The sequence below is a fragment of the Papio anubis genome, chromosome 4 (assembly GCF_008728515.1).
Source record: "Papio anubis isolate 15944 chromosome 4, Panubis1.0, whole genome shotgun sequence".
Taxonomy (NCBI): domain Eukaryota; kingdom Metazoa; phylum Chordata; class Mammalia; order Primates; family Cercopithecidae; genus Papio; species Papio anubis.
In genome coordinates this window covers 15,861,463-15,880,043 of record NC_044979.1, presented here as the reverse complement: position 1 = coordinate 15,880,043, position 18,581 = coordinate 15,861,463, and the positions used below count along the sequence as shown (strand labels likewise).

The 18,581-nt window shown below is 48.0% G+C and overlaps 1 protein-coding gene and 2 gene segments (V, D, J or C); all 3 read left to right on the top strand.

Annotated features, from left to right (window-relative positions):
* Window positions 1-18,581, top strand: part of LOC101002206 — a 203,862-nt gene that overhangs the window by 84,131 nt on the left and 101,150 nt on the right.
* LOC100999905 overlaps window positions 1-18,581 on the top strand; it is a 221,769-nt gene that overhangs the window by 111,434 nt on the left and 91,754 nt on the right.
* On the top strand, window positions 2,831-6,483 carry LOC101007403 (putative trypsin-6). The gene is made up of 5 exons (XM_021935369.2): window positions 2,831-2,930; window positions 3,959-4,118; window positions 5,185-5,444; window positions 5,846-5,982; window positions 6,280-6,483. The coding sequence occupies exons 1-5, from the start codon at window positions 2,891-2,893 to the stop codon at window positions 6,430-6,432; spliced, it is 750 nt and encodes a 249-aa protein (XP_021791061.2). The 5' UTR covers window positions 2,831-2,890; the 3' UTR covers window positions 6,433-6,483.

The following is an 18,581-nucleotide window of genomic DNA, read 5'->3' as shown; positions in this document are numbered from 1 at the left end:
GGTAAGGCTCTAAGACAAAGTGCCAGGAGAAAGATGAATTGAATCATCTATTTCTGCCAGGAAGAAAAGACCAGGAAGGAATCAAATGTACTGTTTGTCCTCTGGGGGCCTCTGCCTTGATCCTCAATAAATCTCCTTTTAGATGCCACCTGCAGCAATTCCCATACTTCACAACGCTCTCCATGGCTTCCGTTGGCCTCATGATCAGCTCTGTCTGTATTCTTGGGCAAGACAGAATCCTTCTGAATCTCATTGTCTTCCTCTATAAATGGAAATAATTTTGCTCTGCACAAATCACAATTAGCATGTTTGTGGGAAGTTAAACTGTGAAACTCAGCATAAACGAAAAGCTATGCACCACTCTTGCTTACTTAAAAACGTGTAAAGCTGTCAGACACCATACACCATCTAAGTACAGCAGTGTTAGGTTTGAGCCCAACAGTGATTAGATAGGGTACAGGGTGGAGAGGGTGTCTCAGAGCAGTGGGTCTCCTGGCTGTCAGGAAGCTGGATCGGTGGCCATGCCAGGAGTTGAACCCGAAGGTACTTTGTGTGTCCTCTCAACTCCACGGGCCCCACTTTAGCATTTTTTCTGATTCCCTCTGGTTTCCATTTGCTTCCTCCCTCTAGTGCCTGGCCATGTCAAATTTCACCACCAAGTTTCTGAGCTTTTCTCATTTTGTTCATCGTCTTCAGAACACTGCTACTTCTTTTACCTTTCAAAGAATTCAAACTTGAACTCTACTCACTCCTGCCCATCACCAGCCTGAACTCAGAGTTGCTGAGAAGGGAAAGCACCCTCATAAGCAAGCTCCTCCTTTCTTTACATCACTAGACCTGAGTACAGACAGCATCTCCATCTCCACACTGCTCTGGCCAGGTTATGCCTCAGTCAATTACACAACTGTGTCTTAGTAGCATTGGTAGGGCCCAAATCAGGGTATTCTCTGGGAAGATTCATTTTGTACTGAGCACAGCATAATCTCACTGCATCGAAGATAGAAAATTTTAGACCCACCCCTCCACATCTTCGTTATTGAACCCAATATGTGACCCATTTACCATGTGCTAAAATCTCCACCTTCTGCTGATTCTCAGATCAGATCATAACCCAGATTTACCATGGTCCAAAGTCTGATATCTCATCGGGGGCATGTCATTTGGGGGCATGTCATTTGGGGGCATGTCATTTGTTGTTTGGAGAGCTCATGGTAGGGGTAATAGTAATAGTAATAGTAATAATAATAGTAATAGTAGGGGTAATAGTAGGGCGATTTCTAGGTCAAATAGTAGAAAGGTGATGGCAACTAGGAAAAATTTTATGGAGAAAGGAATGCGAGCAGAATTTAGTGGGTCAAAGCCACATTCATAAGGGTCGGTTTTTTCTGTGTAGGGGTTGAGTTGAGGTAGTCAGAATATGATGATTATTAATAGTAGGATCAGAAGGGTGTTGATTATTAGGGCTAATACTAGGTTAATTACTGTTTATTGAATATTGTCGAAACTGGCTAATTGGAAGTCAACTGTACTAATTATACTAAAAAAGTAAGATCCTCATCAGTAGATAGAAATATAGAGGAATAATCAGACTACATCTACAAAATGTCAATATCAAGCGGCGGCTTCAAAGCCGAAGTGATGGTTTGATGTGAAGTGGTATAATAGTTGGCGAATAAGACAGATAGTGAGGAATGTAGATCCAATGATAACGTGGAGTCCATGGAAGCCTGTGGCAACAAAGAATGTCGAACCGTAGATACCATCGGAAATAGTAAAGGGTGCTTCAAAGTATTCTGAGATTTGCAGTAGGGTGAAGTAGATGCCTAGTAGAATTGTAATGAGCAGGGCTTGGATTATTTGTTTTCGGTTATTTTCTATTAGACTATGGTACATAGACTATGGTACATAGTCACACAGGTGATTGTGACTCCTGATGCAAGCAATACAGAGGTGTTTAAAAGGGGTACTTCTAGTGGATTTAGGGGAGTAATTCCTGTTGGTGGTCAGTGGCCTCCTAGGTGGGGCTGTCAACCCCGAGCAGCTGGGCCAGTTTGCATTGCCCTGAGTGCCAATAGCCAGGGCACCGTGAGGCTGCATAAAAAATACCTATGACAAGATGCACATGAGACAGACAAATGTCTTCACATTGAAGAAGGGGAGGAGTGCACCATTAATTTCCATGCTCCAGAGGCACTGAGTAAGCTCCACCTAACCTGTGCCCCCTCCTTCTTTGCAACACTTCTCATCCTTAAGCCTTGGTAGGAAGGAGAGCCATCTGGAAGCCCAGAATCCTATGGGATGCTGAGTCCCCCTTCTCCTTACCCCTTAGTTTTGGAATTCTTATTCCCCAAAGCCTTAGATTTAACTGTGCCACACGCTGCTTGGAGAGAAGCATCTTCATATTCACAGGAACGAGCCTTAGATACGACTTTGCTCCTCTCCTGGGGGCTTCAGGACACTGAAAAGCAAAGCTTGTGACCAACGCTTCCCCTTCCTTAAGTACATTAAATACATTCACAATAGTTAAAAAGATTCCTAAACAGCCAGGCCATTCTCCCTCCTTCTAACCCTCACCTCCTCGGCCTGAGAAATCCCAGCTGTGTGATCCGGGGCTTGATTTTCCCTGTCTTTCCCATCCCAGCATCCTTCCAGGAAACAGCCAGTCTCCCTCTCTGCTCTCAGAAGGCAAGTTCCCTTATCACCTGTGAATCACAAACCCACAGAGTGACCAAACACAGCCGGGCTGATGCAAGACCCTGGGAAGGGGAAAGCTGCGGGTTTGTTGGTCTTGCAAGCAGCAGTGACCCTCACCTCACAGACACTTCCTCTCCCAATCCTCGGGAGGTATAAAGACGGGTCCTCCACCACCAGTCAGGCACACTCTACCACCATGAATCCACTCCTGATCCTTGCCTTTGTGGGAGCGGCTGGTGAGTTTCATGCCCTGCCTCAGGCCCCAACCACCCCTTTCCTGGCAGACACATGCCCTTCCATTCTTGCCACCTCTCTTCTTTTGACTGTGCTCTGATATTCTATTTCCTCCATCTGGCATCTCTACTTCCCATCCTCCCTGGGCTCTCTTTAAGCCTCACCTCTTTCACCTTCTCCCTGATTTCACTCCCACCACTGCAATTCATCCATATCCAAGCTGTGGATGGAGATGCTGGGAAGGGAGACCAGGTGAGGCTGGCCCATGAAATAAAGCAGTAGGCTTCAGGCTTGGCTCCCACAGCACCAGTATACCTCCACTATAGCTGCTCTTAACCTCGAATGCACCTGGGGAGGTGGAAAAATTACTCGTGCCAGAGACTCAACTCTAGAAATTCTCACTTCATTTGTCTGGGGTGCTGCCTGTGTTCCCGGCTTTTAAGCTTCCCAAGTGATTTTTAACATTTCTAGGCATGCAGCCAAGGTTAAGAATTGCTGTTCTTTTGGACAATAATAACATCTACATTTGTTTTGCCGAAGTGAGCCAGGGGCTGCCCTCAACTCTGCCCTTATTACACAGATCTGAGCTGAGGGGGAGGCTGGTTATGGCCAGGTCTACACAGACAGGGGGTTTTCCTAGCTTGACCAAAGTCTCCTGACCATCCAGGGCTTAAATAGCCAGGTGGAGTACACAGGTGGTGAATAAAAGAGAGAAGCATTCAGTGGGTGAGACAGACACATCCCAACTCCTATCCCACTGGAAGCATTGTGAGGACATTCCTTGCATCCTCAGCCTGGTGACCCCAGGAGAGATGTGAACACCTGCAGGGTACCTAGCTATGTGCCCTGCAGACACAGAGACTTGGGAGCCACATCCAGTGATGCTCACCAGGGGTGGCAGCGCTCACTCCCTTGCCTAGCCTCACTGAGCTTCTTAAGGATTTCTAATTAGCAGAGAGCAACTGCACCCTGGGAGCACCACCCCTAACATGCAACTGACTTGCCTTCTCCCTTCCCATCTCCATTCCAGTTGCTACCCCCTTTGACGATGATGACAAGATCGTTGGGGGCTACACCTGTGAGGAGAATTCTGTCCCCTACCAGGTGTCCCTGAATTATGGCTACCACTTATGTGGTGGCTCCCTCATAAACGAAGAGTGGGTGGTGTCAGCAGCTCACTGCTACAAGCCGTAAGTGTGGGGCCCCTGACTGCAAAGTTCCAAGCCAGGCTGCCTGAGAGAGCTTGGCTTCAGCCCACGGAAGTACTGAGGTTGGGTAGGATGGATGGGAGAGGTGGTGGAGAAGAAAACTTGTTGGCAGCAGCTGACTGTTCAGAGCAGAGAGTGAACACAAGACAGGAACCTCTCACACCCAGGCAAATCCATGAAACAGCAAGGGTTGTGGTCATAAAAGCAGGCAGGAATGATCTTGGAGTGGACTGAGCTTGTGAGAGAAGAAGGCAAGTACTTTTGCTGGTTAGCTACACATTAAAGCCACCTAAGAAAGAGTTTTTAAAAATACTGATGCCTGTGTCCTATCCCAGGGCAATAAACTCAAAGTTTTCAGGAAGAGGGTGTGAATATCTGTATTTCACACTCTACTTCTGGTAACTATAGAGTGTATAGACAGAGCTAAGAACCGCCACCTACGCCAAAAACTCTCAAACCTGAGTATGCATCAGAACCACCTGCAGACTTGCTATGGCACAAATCACTGGGTCCCATCCCCAAGGTTCTGATCAGTAGGTGGAGGTAAGGACCAAGAATTTACATTTCTAACAAGTTTCCAGGAGAAGCTAATGCTATGGCTACCCTTGGATTAGATTACACAGAAGGGTGGTGCTCACCAGGCCAAGAAGGGAGGGAGGAACAGGCACTATGCACAGTTAGCAAAGGCTTGGGGTGAAGAATGCTGGGAAAAGTACAAGAATGCTGGGCAAAAGAATGCTCTTTGTGCCCACAGTGCCGGTGACTGTGGAAATTGTGGGAAAGAGGCTGGGAAGACGGGATGAGGAGCAGCCTCTAGTGCATCCCTTTGACTCTTCCGCATCCCACTAACAACAACCTCTGAAGCAGAAAGGTCCTGGGTCTCACACCTGCATTGACCCACATCCCTCTACTGCCCATGTGATATGGCCACGTACTCCACCCCATGGCCCCAGAGCTGTCCATGAGCAGGGAGCTTAAGGACCCTGGGGAAGGTGGGATGGGTGTCCCGGCTGTGGGAGAAGGTCTTCACCATGCCTGCCCTTCCCAGCGGACGCATTCAGGTGAGACTGGGAGAGCACAACATCGAAGTCCTGGAGGGGACTGAGCAGTTCATCAACGCAGCCAAGATCATCCGCCACCCCAAATACAACGAGGTTAAGAAATATAACAATGACATCATGCTGATCAAGCTTTCCACACCTGCTGTCATCAATGCCCGTGTGTCCACCATCTCTCTGCCCACCGCCCCTCCAGCTCCTGGCACCGTGTGCCTCATTTCTGGCTGGGGCAACACTCTGAGCTCTGGTGGTGAGTGGCACCCTTCGCCCTTCTACTTCCCTCCATCCTCCCAATTTCCAGAATGAAGCATATCCCTTAATTTGAATCCTCTCGCCCCCAGGCTTAAGACACATTTCCAGTGCCCATTATACACAGGCTCTGCACTGAACATGAGAGAGATGCAAAGTCTAAGGACTTGGCTCCTAATTCAAAAGACAGGACAAATGGAGAACTTGCCCTGATCACATTTTGGGAGGGGTTCAACAATGATCATTCTGGGAACTAAAAGCCAGAGTCCCTTGCCAGGACTTATGTTTTGGAGTCCTCTCCAGGGGCAGTGTTCCTCTTCAATGTTCCATCCTAGATTATTGTCTCCTTCTCTGGCCTAACCCACATTTCTACTTTCTTTGATCTCTTCCTGATCCTCACAGCTGACTACCCAGATGAGCTGCGGTGCCTGGACGCTCCTGTGCTGACCCAGGCTGAGTGTGAAGCCTCCTACCCTGGAAAGATTACCAGCAACATGTTCTGTGTGGGCTTCCTTGAGGGAGGCAAGGATTCCTGCCAGGTGATTTGAACAACCCTTCCCATGCTGAAGCTCCCACTGATACCCAGGCCCCATCTTGGAAAAAGATTTCAACTCCCAAGGTGGCGGGGCTGAGGAGGCTCCCTGCAGTGTCCCCATGGAGAAGTGAGGAAGGCTCCCTTGGGCTGCATGCTGTCTGCTTAGGAACAGAGAATGGGCCACTGTGAGAAGGACATGGAGCCACAGAGCTGCCTGGAAAGGGGTCTTTTAAGGTTCAGAGTAAATATAGCTATATTCCTCCTCCATCTCTCCATACAACTTGTCCCTTCTTCTCCCTAGGGCGACTCTGGTGGCCCTGTGGTCTACAACGGACAGCTCCAAGGAGTTGTGTCCTGGGGCTATGGCTGTGCCCAGAAGAACAGGCCTGGAGTCTACACCAAGGTCTACAACTATTTGGCCTGGATTAAAGACACCATAGCTGCCAACAGCTAAACCCCCAGTCCCTCTGCAGTCTCTATACCAGTAAAGTGACCCTGTTCTCACTGTCTGTGTCTTTACCTGCTCCCTCACACTCCTTCACACTCCAATCTCAGGTCAGATTGGGGTGTCCCCCTTAAAGGTAAGCAGAGCCCCCAGCTCCCAAAATGTGTTGCATGGTACACTAGATTAGCACATACAAGGAGATGACACTAGATTAGCACATACAAGGACATGGAATCCAAAAATAGTAAGAAGTTTGGGAGAAAAGGGGGTACTCTTTTCTAGAGAAACGTGTGTTTGGAAAGGTGGTCTTTTGGTGGAGAGGTTGATTTTTATTTGGGCTTCTCACAGTGGTTGGAGCTACTCTGCCTTCAGAACAATAACAGCACAGAAAATGTGTCAGCATCTTCCAGACAGCCCAAAAAATTTGACGAGCTAAATCTTATTGCTAAAATACAACAATAATTACAAATGCTACTGGTTATGACATGCCTCTCCCAGGAATGTTTTGGCACCAAACCCTCGACCAAGCCCTCCCTTCTCATTCACCTGGAAAATCAGACTCAAGTAAATCTCCCTGGCCCCCTAATTATCCCTGAATTCCCTAGTTCCATCTCTGTGAGCAGCTAGAGAGATGTCCCGCCTACCATAGTGGGAGCCAGACTGCAACTTGGGAATCAAGCCCAGCACTGCACACTGCATTTTCATCTTCTTTGACTTTGGGATAGGATGCTGCAGTGAATCCCTCAGCTAATACCAGCTCCCCACTCTGACCAGGGAAAGAAACTAGACAGGGTCAGGATTCACCCATTTGATTAATTAACTGAGAAAGGATTCATTTTCATAAAACTTGCTCACCTTTAAGACACTTCAAATGAGTTATTTGGGACTCTTTAAAAAAGGTAGAAGGAAAGATCTGAGGGCTGTGACACCATCCAGCCACTCTGGCCACACGTTGGCTGGCTTGCACTCACTGGACACAGCAGAGGGAGGCAGGCCCCGTGGCAAATCTGGCACCTGCCAAAGGCTTCTCCTGGCAATACTGAGAGGGCCCAGGTTGGGTCCATAGCTCATCCGAGCTTGCCACTGAAGATCCAAGCAAGTTTCTCTTTGAAATTCCACCTTCACCTTCTGTCCCAAGTGGTTGTGGACACCCCTGGGAGCTGGCACCAAGGGCCAGGAGCAGCCAAGGGAGACAGACAAGTTCAGAGCCCATTTTCTGTTACAGGTAACACAGCACAGGCCTCCAAGTGTCCACGGAGCAGCGTGCAATTGCAGTGATGAGTAGAGTAAAACCCCTACATGGAACACAGCATTCGTGGCAAACACAGGAGACCTCAGTCCACTTGCTTTGCAGTACACCCAAACATGCATCAGACACTTGTTTGGTAAACAGTAAATGTGTAAGATCAATTACCTTGAGAGGGCCATCTGTGCTCCAGATGTGCAGTTCATGTGAGGTGATGGTTACCACTCACTATCGTCAGAGGAAAACAGTGCTCAGGGCTCACACACCATGGACAGATTGTGACACATGGGTCACCCAGAAAGTCACTGCATATAAACATCACTTTGTTCAACATGGATTTCGTTTTTATGGAGTACAAACGCAGACCTAGGTGACCTTACAGCCTTGGGTTTGTCCGCTTTTGGAGATATATATCCAGTAGATTTATGTCTATATAGACAGACAAGACAGATACATTCTTTCCTGTTCTTACCATAATGTCAATGTCTAGTCTGAATATCATCATCACTCAAGAGTCAAGGGAAGAGCCAAACGCTTCATAGAAACAAGGCTGGGCTGGGAGTGTTAGTTTCCATTGTTTTTTGTCTCCATTCAGATCATTCCTTTCAAAACCCAGCTGGATACCTGAAGCCAAGAGACAGACATAAGGACCCCAAAGGCCTTCCAGACGGCTGCTTCCACCTCCTACCTGGACCACTTAGACTCTACACAGAAAAGTGAGTCACCTCACTCAGAAGGGTCGGCAGCAGAAACAGGGCATGAAAACCACAGATAACTGTGGCGTTTCTTCCGAGCGGTCAGTGTAAAGTATACCAACACCACCACCAAAAACACAGAACAAGCAAAAAAATGCTTATTCAAAATCCAAGACAAAATATTGTGTGAGATCCAGGCCATGGGGTTGCCTTTTCTCAGGCCACACAGCTTTCCCAGTCCATTTGCTCACATGGAACTGTGAGATGTGAAGGTCTCCAGAGCGTGTGCTTGGGATCGAGGCTGGTACTGTTCACTTGTGGGTCTGGAATAAAGGACAAAGAGGCAGAAAGCTGCTACTGTGTCCACCACTATAACTTAGGGCCTCCTTCACACTGATGCTCCGAAGAGCCCCAACCTCAGCCTTCACACAAAACATCTCCTTCTGGCTCAACTACATCCAGGCTGGAGTGCCGTGGCATGATCTCTGCTCACTAAAACCTCCACCTCCTGGGCTCAAGTCTCCCAAATAGCTGGGATTACAGGCACGCACCACGATTCCCAGTTAATTTTTTTTTTTTTTTGTATTGTTAGTAGAGATAGGGTTTCACCATGTTGGCCAGTCTGGTTTTGAACTCCTGACCTCAAGTGATCCAAAGTGCTGGGATTACAGGTGTGAGCTACCACTTCTAGAGCACGTTCTATTTAAAAAATATATAATTTCAAGTTTTATTTTAGATTCAGCGGTTACATGAGCAGGTTCGTTACATGGGTATATTGTGTGATACTGAGGTTTGGGGCACAAATGATCTCATCACTCAGGCAATGAGCATAGCACCCAATCGGTAGTTTTTCACCCTTTCCACCCTCCTTCTCTCTTCCCTCTAGTAGTTGCAGTGTCTACTGTTCCCATATTTACATCCATGTGTACCCAATGCTCAGCTCCCACTTATACATGAGAATGCGATATTTGGTTTTCTGTTCCTATGTTAATTTACTTAGGATTATTGTCTCCAGCTTCATCCATGTTTCTGCAAAGGACATGATTTCATTCTTTTCATGGCTGCATAGTATTCCACGGTGTATGTGTACCACATTTCATTCATCCAGTCTACTGCTGCTGGCCACCTAGCTTGATTCCATGGCTTTGCTACTGTGAATAGTGCTGTGACGGACATGCAAGAGCATGTGTCTTTTTGGCAGAACATTTATTTTCCTTTGGGTAAATGCCCAGTAAAGGAATTGCTGGGTGGAATGGTAGTTCTGTTTTAAATTATTTCAGAAATCTCCAAAGTGCTTTCTGCATTACTTTTTCCATGAACTAATTTACACTCTGCCCAGCCTTCCCTTTCCTCTGCAGCCTCACCAGCATCTTCTATTTTTTTTCTTTTTTTGACATTTTAATAATAGCCACTCTCCAGCCAAATTCTTTCAAGGCCAATGCAGGGAAAAGCCACAAATTTCTGTTTTCCCGAAGAGAATTCTTGCCTGCCCACTGGTAGAATGCTTGTTTTCATCTCTCTTTTGTTGTTTGTGAAAGAAAAATCAAAGGTAAAGTGGTATGATCTTCCACACCTGAACCAGTTTGCAGCCACCAGAGCCTGCTGGGAAGGGGCCCGTCAAGCATGCGTTGATCTTGTCTCCTGGAATTTGAGAGATCAAGAAGACCCATAGCAACCGACCATACAACTGCCCATCAGCACCCATCCTTTCACGGAATTAGCTCAATTCTGGCTCTGCAGACACTGGCAGCCACAGGTAACAAATCCTGGGCCACTGTGGGCTTCCCTCATCACCCAAGGCCACAATGGGCTGCCTGTCCTAGGCAGAGACACAGCAACATTCTATTAAACTGAAATTACGCTTAAATCCACTTCACCAATAATCATCTGAGGGCACAGTCCCTGCCCGCATCCTTGGAGATTTTAAAATGCACATCTCTCTGACCCAAACAGGTAGATGAGATCTGACTTTAAAGCGGGGGGAAATCAGGATGAATTGGGGTATCAGGAATGAATCCCGAGTGTTTTTGTGTTGGGACAGGCATTCACATCCCGAATTGTACCTGGAGATGGAAAAAAAAGGCAGGAGAGAAGGAGAGAAAAAAGGGGGACAAAGTGGCTAAAAGTAATTGAAAGCTTCTCTTGTGGTTCTTTCCAGCTCTGGTTGCTTTGCCAAGATAGTAGGTGCAGGCAGGGTCACCTCTGGCTGGGAGCTGCTGCTCTGGGAGATGGGAGAATCACTTTACCTCCAGAAAGCTTATTTGATCATCTGTAAAATGGGCAATCCCATAGGTGGTTGTGATGATAAAATGAAAAACACATTCTTAACTTGTATGAGTTACATGCTGTATAGTAAGTTATAGGGTATATAGTAAGCACACAAAAATGATTCAGTGTTATCATAATTGAAGGACAGTGGTTTGGTGTGCTAAGCACTAAATACAAGCCAGAAAGATGTCTTAGAGAAGTAGACGAAGAAAACTGTAGTTCAGAATGAACAGTAGCAAGAATGGCATGTCCTCCAAATTGAGCTCGGGCGGCTGGATCTGAACCTGTCCTACACATGTGAGTCTACGGTATGAAGTAACAGTCTCTACCTATAGCTGTCTTTGCTGTCTATAGGGTCATTCATTTTTGAACAAAGCTGACCTCAGACTATAGTGTGATCATTTAAGGAAGAGCGCAAAATACTGGAGAAGGCTAGTCTTCAAGCTCTAGATACAGAAATCCTCATATTCTTGAGTGTTCCCTTTCAGACAGAGAGTCAGAGCCACAAGCACAGATCCAAAAATCCCCTTTTCCAAAAAATTTTCCACCTTCTACTAAGGTTCACCTCCCTGTTTAGTGCACACTGGTATCTACAGTTGCTAAAGCAAGAGTCTCTCCTTATCCTCCAAGGCAGGAGTTCTGCAAAGACCCCATGACAAGGGGGCAAAATGAAACATGTTTAGGGACAACAAAGGAAAAACCCATATTATCGATGGCCCAAAACCTGGATACCTCAGGCTTGGCCAGTTATTTGTGAGCAGAGAAGTGTGTCATCTACATGGCGGTCATGGCCTGGATGGGTCTGGAACTGTGGCAAGGTAAGGCTCCGAGACAAGGTGTCAGGAAAAAGATGAATTGAATCATCTATTTCTGCCAGGAAAAAAAGCACCAGGAAGGAATCAGATGTACAATTTGTCCTCTGGGGACCTCTGCTTTGATCCTCAATAAATCTCCTTTTAGATGCCACCTGCAGCAATTCCCACACTTCACAATGCTCTCCATGACTTCCGTTGGCCTTATGGTCAGCTCTGCCAAGATCTGTATTCTTGGGCAAGACAGAATCCTTCTCAATCTTATTGTCTTCCTCTACAAATGGAAATAATTTTGTTCTGCACAAATAACAATTAGCATGTTTGTGGGAAGTTAAACTGTGAAACTCAGCATAAATGAAGAGCTATGCACCACTCTTGCTTACATAAAAACTCGTATAAAGCTGTCAGGCAGCATACACCATCTAAGTACAGCAGTGTTAGGTTTGAGCCCAACAGTGATTAGAGGAGGTACGGGGTGGTGAGGGTGTCTCCAAGCAGTAGGTCTCCTGGCTGTGGGGAAGCTGACTTGGCAGCCATGCCAGGAATTGGGCCAGAAGGTAGTCTGTGTGTCCTCTCAACTCCTTGGGCCCCACTCTGGCATTTTTTCCAATTCCCTCTGGTTTCCATTTGCTTTCTCCCTCTAGCCCCTGGCCATGTCCAATTTCACCACCAAGTTTCTGAGCTTTGCTCATTTTGTTCACCATCTTCAGAACACTGCTGCTTCTTTTACCTTTCAAAGAATTCAAACTTGAACTCTGCTCACTCCTACCCATCACCAGCCTGAACTCAGAGTTCCTCATAAGGAAGCTCCTCCTTTCTTTACATCACTAGACCTGAGCGCAGACAACATCTCCATCTCCACACTGCTCTGGCCAGGTTATGCCTCAGTCAATTACACAACTGTATTTCAGTAGCATTGGTAGGGCGCAAATCAGGATATTATCTGGGAAGATTCACTTTGTACTGAACACAGCATAATCTCACTGCATCTAAAATAGAAAATTCCAGACCCACCCCTCCACATCTTCGTTATTGAACCCAATATGCGACCCATTTACCATGTGCTAAAATCTCAGATCAGATCGTATCCCAGATTTACCATGGTCCACAATCTGACATCTGATCGGGGGCATATCATGCTAGTTCAGGCTGTCAGCCCTGAGCAAGTAGGTCAGTTTGCATCACCCTGAGTGCCAGTTGCCAGGGCATCCTTGAGGCTGCATAAAAAGAACCTACGATAAGATGCACATGAGGGAAACAAATGTCTTCACATTGAAGAAGGGGAGGAGTGCGCCACTGGTTTTCCATCCTCCAGATGCACTGAGTAAGCTCCTACCTAACCTGTGCCCCCTCCTTTGAAACACTTCCCATCCTTAAGCCTTGGTAGGAAGGAGAGCCATCTGGAAGCCCAGAATCCTGTGGAATGCTGCATTTCCCTTCTCCTTACCCCTTAATTTGGATTTCTTATTCCCCAAAGCCTTAGATTTAACCGTGCCACATGCTGACTGGAGAGAAGCATCTTCATATTCACAGGAACGAGCCTTAGATATGACTTTGCTCCTCTCATGGGGGCTCCAGGACACTGAAAAGCCAAGCTTGTTACCAACACTTGCCCTTCCTTAAGTACATTACATACATCCACAATAGTTAAAAAGATTCCTAAACAGTCAGGCCATTCTCTCTCCCTCTAACCCTCATCTCTTTGGCCTATGAAAGCCCAGCTGTGTGATCCGGGTCTTATCTTTCCCTGTCTTTCCCATCCCAGCATCCTTGCAGGAAACAGCCAGTCTCCCTCTCTGCTCTCTGAAGGCAAGTTTCCTTATCACCTGTGAATCACAAGCCCACAGAGTGGCCAAACATAGCCGAGCTGATGCAAGACCCTGGGAAGGGGAAAGCTGCAGGTGTGTTTGTCCTGGGAGGAGTGGTGACCTTCACCTCACAGACACCTCCTCTCCCCATCCTCGGGAGGTATAAAGATGGGTCCTGCACCACCAGTCAGGGACACTCTACCACCATGAATCCACTCCTGATCCTTGCCTTTGTGGGAGCTGCTGGTGAGTTTCATGCCCTGCCTCAGGCCCCACCCCCCCCTTCCTGGCAGACACATGCCCTGCCATTCTTGCTACTTCTCCTCTTTTGACTGTGCTCTGATATTCTATTTCCTTCATCTGGGCTTCCCATCCTCCCTGGGCTCTCTTTAAGCCTCACCTCTTTCACCTTCTCCCTGATTTCACTCCCACCACTGCAATTCATCCATATCCGAGCTGTAGTTGGAGATGCTGGGAAGGGAGACCAGGTGAGGCTGGCCCACGAAATAAAGCAGCGGGCTTCAGGCTTGGCTCCCACAGCACCAGAATACCTCCGCTATAGCTGCTCTTAACCTTGAATGCACCTGGGGAGGTGGAAAAATTACTCATGCCAGAGACTCAACTCTAGAAATTCTCACTTCATTTGTCTGGGGTGCAGCCTGTGTTCTGGGCTTTTAAGCTTCCCAGGTGATTTTTTAACATTTCTAGACATGCAGCCAAGGTTGAGAATTGCTGTTCTTTTGGACAATAATAACATCTACCTTTGTTCTGCTGAAGTGAGCCTGGGGCTGCCCTCAACTCTGCCTTCACTACACAGATCTGAGCTGAGGGGGAAGCTGGTCATGGCCAGGTCTACACAGCCAGGGGGTTTTCTTAGCTTGGCCAAAGTATCCTGACCATCCAGGGCTTAAACAGCCAGGTGGAGTACGCAGGTGGTGAATGAAAGAGAGAAGCATTCAGTGGGTGAGACAACCCCATCCCAACTCCTATCCCACTGGAAGCATTGTGAGGACATTCCTTGCATCCTCAGCCTGGTGACCCCAGGAGAGATCTGAGCCCCCACTGGATACCTAGCTATGTGCCCTGCAGACACAGAGACTTGGGAACCACATCCAGTGATGCTCACCGGGGTGGCAGTGCTCCCTCCCTTGCGTAGCCTCACTGTGCTTCTTAAAGATTTCTAATTCGCAGGAAGCAACTGCAGGCTGGGAGCACCACCCCCAACATGCTACTGACTTGCCTTCTCCCTTCCTGTCTCCACTCCAGTTGCTGTCCCCATTGACGATGATGACAAGATCGTTGGAGGCTACACCTGTGAGGAGAATTCTGTCCCCTACCAGGTGTCCCTGAATTATGGCTACCACTTCTGTGGTGGCGCCCTCATCTGTGAACAATGGGTAATTTCAGCCTGTCACTGCTACAAGCCGTAAGTGTGGGGCCCCTGAATGCAAAAATCCAACCCAGTCTGCCTGGGAGAGCTTGGCTTCAGCCCAGGGAAGTACTGAGGTTTGGTAAGATGGAGGGGAGAGATGGTGGAGAAGAAAACTTGTTGGCAGCAGCTGACTCTCCAGAGCAGAGAGTGAACACAAGACAAGAACCTCCCACACCCAGGCAAATCCATGAAACAGCAAGGGTTGTGGTCATAAAACCAGGCAGGGATGATCTTGGAGTGGACTGAGCTAGTGAGAAAAGCAGGCAAGTACTTTTGCTGGTTAGCTACACATTAAAGCCACCTAAGAAAGGGTTTTTAAAAATACTGATGCCTGTGTCCTATCCCAGGGCAATGAACTCAAAATTTTCAGGAAGAGGGTGTGAATATCAGTAAGCATTTCACACTCTACCTCTGGTAACTGTAGAGTGTGTAGACAGAACTCAGAACTGCTGCCTATACCAGGAACTCTCAAACCTGAGTATGCATCAGAAAAACCTATAGGCTCGTTAAGGCACAAATCACTGGGTCCCATACCCAAGGTTCTGATCAATAGACAGGGGTAGGACCAAGAATTTACGTTTCTAACAAGTTCCCAGGAGATTCTAATACTATGGCTACCTTTGGATTAGATTACACAGAAGTATGGTGCTCACCAGGCCAAGAAAGGAGGGAGGAACAGGCACTATGCACAGTTAACAAAGGCCTGGGATGGAGGATACTGGGAAATCTTCAAGGATCTCCTTGTGCCCACAGTGCTAGTGACTGTGGAGATTCTGGGAAAGAGGCTGTGAAGGTGGACTGAGAAGCAGCCTCCACTGGGATCCCTTTGACTCTGCCCCACCCCACTAACACCAACCTCTGAAGCAGAAAGATCCTGGGTCTCACACCTGCACTGACCCACATCCCTCTTCTGTCCCTGCAATATGGCCACACACCCCACCCTATGACTCCAGAGCTGTCCATGAGCAGAGAGCTTGAGAACCCTGGGGAAGGTGGGATGGGTAACCCAGCTGTGAGAGAGGATCTTCACCATGCCTGCCATGCCCATCAGCCGCATCCAGGTGATACTGGGAGAGCACAACATCAATGTCCTTGAGGGGACTGAGCAGTTCATCAGCGCAGACAAGATCATCTGCCACCCCGAATACAACCCAACAACTCTGGACAATGACATCATGCTGATCAAGCTCTCCACACCTGCCGTCATCAATGACTACGTGTCCATCATCCCTCTGCCCACCCACCCTCCAGTTCCCTGCACTGAGTGCCTCATCTCTGGTTGGGGCAACACTTTGAGCTATGGTGGTGCGTGGCTCCCTTTGTCCTTCTACTTCCCTCCATCCTCACAATTTCCAGAACGAACCATGCCCCTTAACTTAAATCCACTTGCCTCCGGGCTTAAGACACATTTCCAGTGGCCATTACACACAGGTTCTGTACTGGGCACCAGTGGATGCAAAGTCTCAAGGACTTGGCTCCTAAAATCGAGAGACAGGACAAATGGAGAACGTGCTGTGATTACATGTTGGAAGGGGTTCAACAATGATCATTCTGGGATTGAAAAGCCAGAGCCCCTTGCCAGGACTTATGTTTTGGAGTCCTCTCCAGGGGCAGTGTTCCTCTTCAATGTTCCATCCTAGATTATTGTCTCCTTCTCTGGCCTGACCCACATTTCGACTTTCTTTGTTCTCTTCCTGATCCTCACAGCTGACTACCCAGATGAGCTGCAGTGCCTGGAAGCTCCTGTGCTGACCCAGGCTGAGTGTGAAGCCTGCTACCCTGGAAGGATTACCAGCAACATGTTCTGTATAGGCTTCCTTGAGGGAGGCAAGGATTCCTGCCAGGTGATTTGAACAACCCTTCCCATGCTGAGGCTCCCACTGATACCCAGGCCCCACCCGGGAAAAATATTTCAACTCCCAAGGTGGTGGAGCTGAGGAGGCTCCCTGAAGTTCCCCCATGGAGAAGTGAGGAAGTCTCCCTTGGGCTGCATGCTATCTGCTTAGGAAGAACAGAGAATGGGCCACCATGAGAAGGACGTGGAGCCACAGAGCTGGCTGGAAAGCGGTCTTTACGGTTCAGAGTAAATATAGCTATATTCCTCCTCCATCTGTCCATACAACTTATCCTTTCTTCCGCCCAGGGGGACTCTGGTGGCCCTGCAGTCTGCAACGGAGAGCTCCAAGGCATTGTCTCCTGGGGCGATGGCTGTGCCCAGAAAAACAAGCCTGGAGTCTACACCAAGGTCTACAACTATGTGGACTGGATTAAGGACACCATAGCTGCCAACAGCTAAAGCCCCCGGTCCCTCTGCAGTCTCTATACCAATAAAGTGACCCTGTTCTCACTGTGTCTGTGCCTGCTGCCTCACACTCCTTCACACTGGAAAGCATCCTCCAATTTCAGGTCAGACACGACTTTCCCGCTTAAAGGTAAACAGAGCCCCCAGCTCCCCGAATGTGTTCCATGGTACAGTAGATTAGCACATACAAGGAGATGGAATCCAAAACTAATAAGCTTGGGAGAAAGGGGGGCACTGTTTTCTAGAGAAACGTGAGTTTCAGAAAGGTGCTCTTGGATGGGGGGTATTGATTTTTATTTGGGTTCTCACAGTGGTTAGAGCTACTCTGCCTTCAGAACAATCACAGCACAGAAAATGTGTCAGCATCTTCGAGGCAGCCCAAAAAACCTGACCAGCTGAATCTTATTGCTAACATACAACAATAATGACCAATGCTGTTGGTGATGACATGCCTCTCCCAGGAATGCATTGGCACCAAGCCCTGGACTAAACCCTCCCTTCTCATTCACCTGGAAAATCAGACTCAAGTAAATCTCCCTGGCCCCTAACTCTTCCTCAATTCCCTACTTCTCTCTCTGTGAGCAGCTAGAGAGATGTCCCGCCTCCCATAGCGGGAGCCTGACTGTGACTTGGGAATCAAGCCCAGCTCTGCACGCTACATTTTTATCTTCTTTGCCTCTGGGATAGGACACCACAGTGAATCCCACAGCTACCACCAGCTCCCCACTCTGACCAGGGAAGGAAACTAGGAAGAGTCAGGATTTACCCATTTGATCAATTAACTGAGGAAGGATTCATTTTAATAAAACTTGCTTTCCTTTGAGACACTTCAAGTGAGTTATTTGGGACTCTTTAAAAGTGGTGGAAGGAAGGACATCTGAGGACTGTGACACCATCCAGCCACTCTGGCCACACGTTGGCAGGCTTGCACCACTGGAGGCAGCAGAGGGAGGCAGGCCCTGTGGCACCTGTGGCAGCTGCCAAAGCCTCCTCCTGGCAAATCTGAGAGGGCCTATGTTAGGGCCACAACTCATCCAAGCTTGGCACAGAAGATCCAAGCAAGCTTCTCTTTGAAATTCCACCTTCACCTTCTGTCCCAAGTGGTTGTGGACACCCCTGGGAGCTGGTACCAAGGGCCAGGAGCAGCCAATGGAGACAGACAAGTTCAGAGCACATTTCCAGTCACAGGGAACACAGCACAGGCCTCCAAGTGTCCACAGTGCAGCATACAAATTGCAGTGATGAGTAGAGTAAAACCTCTACATGGAGCACAGCATTCCTGGAAAACACAGGGGTCTGCAGTCCACATGCTGTGGAATACACCCAAGTAAGCATCAGACACTTGTTGGTAAACCGTAAATGTGTGAGATCCATTACCTTCAGAGGGCCATCTGGGCTCAGATGTGTGATTCGTTTGAGGAGACGGCTACCACTCACTATCTTCAGAGGAAAACGGGGCTCAGGGCTTACACACAATGGACAGATACACACAGGTCCCCCAGAAAGTCATTGCATAGAAACATCACTTTGTTCAACATGAATTTTGTTTTTCTGGAGTCCAAAGCCAGACCCTAGTTCACTGTACAGCCTTGGGT